Source organism: Montipora foliosa, chromosome 14 (genome assembly GCF_036669935.1).
Source record: "Montipora foliosa isolate CH-2021 chromosome 14, ASM3666993v2, whole genome shotgun sequence".
In the NCBI taxonomy this organism is placed as follows: Eukaryota; Metazoa; Cnidaria; class Anthozoa; order Scleractinia; family Acroporidae; genus Montipora; species Montipora foliosa.
The window spans coordinates 25022370-25027369 of NC_090882.1; the positions used below are offsets into that span (position 1 = coordinate 25022370).

The following is a 5000-nucleotide window of genomic DNA, read 5'->3' on the forward strand; positions in this document are numbered from 1 at the left end:
TGGTTTCACTTCTGATTGGTTGAAAAAGTGAAGTAATGCAAAACGAAAGCAATTCGCTAATTACTTTCGACACTGAACCGTTGAAAAAACCCAGCCGTTCAAAAAAATATTATTACAAGTTTGTCTTACCTTTGCTGGTCGAGTCTTTTCTGTTGTTCTCCCTGCTCTTTCACGATGACAACTAAAATAATAAAATATACATATATATATATACATTCAAATTTCTTCTGTTACGTAGATAGCGCACTGCTTATGTACTTTCCTAACTAGTAATCGAAAACTCGAACAATGTGTTTTTACAGCTGAATATATACGTCCACAAACGATTCGAGGTTCCACTTTCAACGTTCGTTGTTAAATCAAGTTAGGATAGGTTTTCTGAGTATACGAAATGACTACCTCTGAAGGTTGTCCACATTTTCCGTAAAGATCTTCCGGAAAATTGCCATTCCATTTGACCTCAAAGCAAAATTCGGGATATTTTGGCTAAATGGTATGCACCGTGAAACAACAACTACCGCTACCGCTACCGCTACCGCTACCGCTACCGCTACCGCTACCGCTACTACTGCTGCTACTACTACTACTACTACTACTACTACTACTACTACTACTACTACTACTACTACTACTACTACCCTTTGTTACCGCTCACATAATGACGAAAATATTATAGGTCCGCAGAGACAAAGCGTGCGTATGGTAACTCCATCTTCAAACCTGCCAGCATCAAAGCATGCATGATTGTCAGCCTGGTTGCAATGTGAACTGACCGCTTGGACATAGCACAATAGTTGGGTTCAATAAAGTGAACTGCAAAATGATAGGCATCGAGACTGAATGTAACTTGTTTCATTAACGCGCTTAACAGAAAAGTCATGTTGATCTACTGGAAGTAGTCTCCTTACGTCTGTGTAAAGGAGGGTGAAAACAATAGGTTGCTCGATGCCGTCGTTTTTTCGAGATCTGAGGCCCGTTTCTCGCAAGTCCCGAAGACTTTTGGGGCGCCACAATTCCCTCTGTATCTCAAGAACGGAGAAGTCATCAAATTTCACGTTCATTTCCCTTTCTGTTAACTCGAAAACATGTCAAAAGACCAGCTCATCAAAACAAGCAGATGGTAAATGGCTTACCGGGCCAGAAAAGTTTTCGGGATTCTCGAGAAACGGGTCCTGGGGTCCGCCACATTTTTGAGACGCGGGACGGCAACCGGAAGTGAACTTTTCGCGTGCCAGGAGCCCGTTTCTCGAAAGTCCCGAAAACGTTTCGGGCCCGAAAAGCCATTTGTGAAACTGCCAACCGCTTTTTTTGTTTTAACATGTTTTCAAGGTAACAAAAATAAAAATGACTGTGAAGTTTGATGACTTATGTCCTCTCCGTTCTTGAGATACAAAGCGAATTACGACACCCAAAAATGGCCCGTAAAGTTTCGGGACTACCGAGAAACGGGCCCCAGGACAGTAATGTCTCAGATTTTAACGTATCATCTCTAATGGAGAAGAGATACTTAACAATACAGATGTAGTTGTGTGAAGACATGTTAAAAAGGGAAAACAGCTCACTTCCTGTTGCGTCCGCGTCTCAAAACCTTCGCATGCATGTTTAAGCTCCACATTACGTAAATAGGATGCGAGAACTAATCAGCTGAGTGACACGAAAATAGGGAAGTTTGCATTTTAAAAAAAAGGACATCGGCAGCCCTCACAGACAATGTGACTGAATTACACTGACACCAGGGGAGTCAGGGTGGCGTAGTGGTTATCAACCGCACCTCCCACCTCTGCGACCCAGGTTCAACCCTGGCCTCGAGGTCGTATGTGGGCTGAGTTTCAGTCGATCTCAATCTGACTCCGAGGGGTTTTCTCTGGGTACTCCGATTTTCCTCCCTCATCAAAATCGACTCTAGATCAATAACATCCGAGCGGATACCTTCGTATAGGGATAACCTCTGTATCTCTCCCTTTCATTGTATTGAATGAATAAAGTTGGTATTATTATTATTATTATTATTATTATTATTATTATTATTATTATTATTATTATTATTATTATTATTATTATTATTATTTTATCATTTTCACCTCGAAATCACAAATCAAAGAACTAGCTGCCCACGAAATTTAATGACGCTCGAAGACCAAAGGTTTCTTACCTTCCTCTGTTGGTTTAACAACTTTTTTTGACCTTTTCCTTTCCTCTAATTCCTCTTCGGCGTGTTTTTCATAAAGCTCCTTTGGTATTTTCTTGCTGCACAAGTGACAGACTATCGTCAATTCATCGCTTTCGTCACTAGCAGAATCGCTAGTGCGACGGCGAGCCTTCTTGGCCTTTGAACTTTTCGACAAAGACAGCGGTCGTTTCTTAAAACCAGAGCCAATCTTCTCCAGCGCCTGATCGTTTTTATCCAAGTCCGGTTTTTCTGCTTGTCTTCTTTGCGTCCTCCGATGTGACGAAATGCGTTGTGCGCCATATTGCACCATTAAGTTATCGTCACTCGATGAATCGCTGTTAGATTCTATTTCTTCGGTTCTAGCAGAAATTGCTGGTTTGCTGTCGGCGTGGGGTGCTTTGGAAAATGTAGATTTAAAAAGTTCGTCGTAATCGCTGTCCTTTTCAGTGTCGAGGGGAAGGAAGTCGGAATCAGGCAATTTTGAGCTGTTTCCTACAAAAGATAAACCGGGGAATTTCGCATCTTGTTTGTTTGTTTGTTTATTTATTTGCCTGAGCAGGTTTATCTGATATGGATCTCAAGAGAGGAGCACCACAGTTATGTCACAGGGTAGCCCCAGAACTAAACTCTCCCCCACCCCCAGAGATATTGAGGTGACCATCTCTAAAGCACTCGGCCCGGTTGTTCAATGGCCGATTGACGCCAATTCCAGATTAAAAATTAACCAGGGAGTTTATTTCTCTACTCCCAAATGTTGTTCAACGCTGGTATTTGGCAGAACATTAAACATTACAAGAAGTCAATCTTGAAAAACAAAAATAAGAGAAAGAAACTTTCACCTAAACGTCGAAAACATGAAACAAAAGTCTACGCTAATATTGGATTAAGTTAACTGGCTCTCGAACAACCGAGCCCTGTCTTGCAGCAAGAGTGAATTAGATAAGAGTGTTGTTATGGCATAGGCGGGCTCCCCAGCGCAGTCACAAATGAGTCTATTTTTAGAATACCCGTTCCTGCGATAATCAGTTGTCGTGTCCCGGCTTGAAAAAAAAAAAATGGCAGAAACAGTCACGCGTGACATTCTTCAGTTTGGTCAAAACTGGCGGCCCTTTGTTTCGTGCGCAAAGTGTATCTAAAAATAAATCAATTTGTGATTGTGCTGAGGAAAGACCGCAAAGTGATAGATCAACACTTTTATCTAATTCCCTCTCGCTTACTGCTAATTGTGTGGGAGGCAACGAGTCAATTTTCTCACATTTTGTGTTGGTTATGGCTTTCGAGAACACACTGGCCCTTAAAAGAGAATTTGACAAGACCGAAGAGATTGTGCAACTCAAAATGGGTAGCGAACTCGACAGGGCTAGAAATGCTGTGATCTTGCTAGAACCCCACGTGCTGGCATTTATTTGTAAGTGTAGCAGCTTCTACTGTCCAAGTTATTCTTAGTCTTTTGTCATTGGTTTAGGTAGCGAACCAATCACATTCCACCTTAAAAGAGTTGCCAGATCGCCGGTCAGCCACACCCTGTCGCCTGGGTGGTCTGACGGTCATATGGTCGGGGATAGAGTCGGTAAATAGGACATTCGCCTCGACAGCAAGACAGTCAGCCCAGTCCATCAGTCACCTACCCAGCCGGCTAGGGTTAGATAAATTATGCCGGCATAATTTCGGGCATAATACTATGGTGCAAGCATCGAGCATAAATCCGGCATAATAGTCATGTTAGTTGATTAAATTATCCTGTTAATAAAAACACCAATACAATACAATACATACTTAATTGACCACTCCCCATAGGGGCTTTTCAGGGCCAATGAAACACAACGAAACGACGGAACAGAGCAACAACTGTTAAGAATCCCAACTGGCCGGAGGCAAACCAGATGACTATTTACAAGTGCAGCTGGGAAGTTGAACAAAACAATGCGATTAAAAATGTCCTGTCAATTGTGGGCTTTGTGGTTGCTTTATGCACTTATTTGATTTTGTTCAAGGCCTGGCTACCAAGGCCTGTAAGTTTGAGAGGGCAACATGAAATAATTTTAAAATATTTTAGCCCCTATTTTGTCTTCTATTTTGCGAAAAATTCACTAAGCATCTTTGGGCATAACGCTAGGGCACGAACATAATTTTGAGCATAATACTATGATTTTAGGAGTGACGCTCAAAAGAATAATGCTCAAATTTTCGACTGAGCGCAACTTATCTAATCCTACAGCCGCCTCGCCTGGTCCACCGGTCAAACTGGGTAGGAAACGCACAATTGGTTAGTGCGCGGCCTTCTGTGAGATCCCAAGGGACCTCACATCCTTGCTTCGACTTGTTTCCATTCTGTGTAGCTTCAGGTAGCTTTAAATACCCTTAAAACGGAGCACTGATGGAAAGAGGGAGGGGGGGGGGGGGGGGGAAAGAGCGCAACCGTCGGCTTCCTGGGAGAATACCCCTCCATAGTCTTTCGCAAAGAGGTACGAGCGGTCTCAGAGTAAACATACACAATGGAAGATTCTCTTGCTCATGTTATCGTCAAAACCACAAAAGTGGTGATTTTACGTCGAATGTCGTAAAAATGCGTGCCGCACGTGCGGCGAGATTAATTTTCCTCTTTTAACCATTATTATTATTATTATTATTATTATTATTATTATTATTTTCATAATTATTATTATTTTGATGGCATTGCCGTTTCTTAAACTCCCAAATAACGAAAATCTTTACCTCCGTATGTCCGTTGTGGCTTCTCTGGCTGAGGGCTGGACACGAAAAAAAGAAGAAAGTCAGGATCTTTTCTGTTCAGACACCAAACACATCTGAAAGAGCTTTTCGAGCCACG

General features: G+C 42.2%; 1 protein-coding gene across 1 annotated transcript in view; it reads right to left on the reverse strand.

Moving 5' to 3' along the window:
- LOC137984884 (uncharacterized) overlaps positions 1-5000 on the reverse strand; it is a 34052-nt gene that overhangs the window by 1587 nt on the left and 27465 nt on the right. The window contains exons 14-16 of the mRNA XM_068832208.1: positions 4886-4920; positions 2153-2662; positions 130-181 (exon numbers count right to left, since the gene is read on the reverse strand). Coding sequence (XP_068688309.1) covers positions 130-181; positions 2153-2662; positions 4886-4920 — 597 coding nt within the window. The remainder of the gene's footprint in view (positions 1-129; positions 182-2152; positions 2663-4885; positions 4921-5000) is intronic.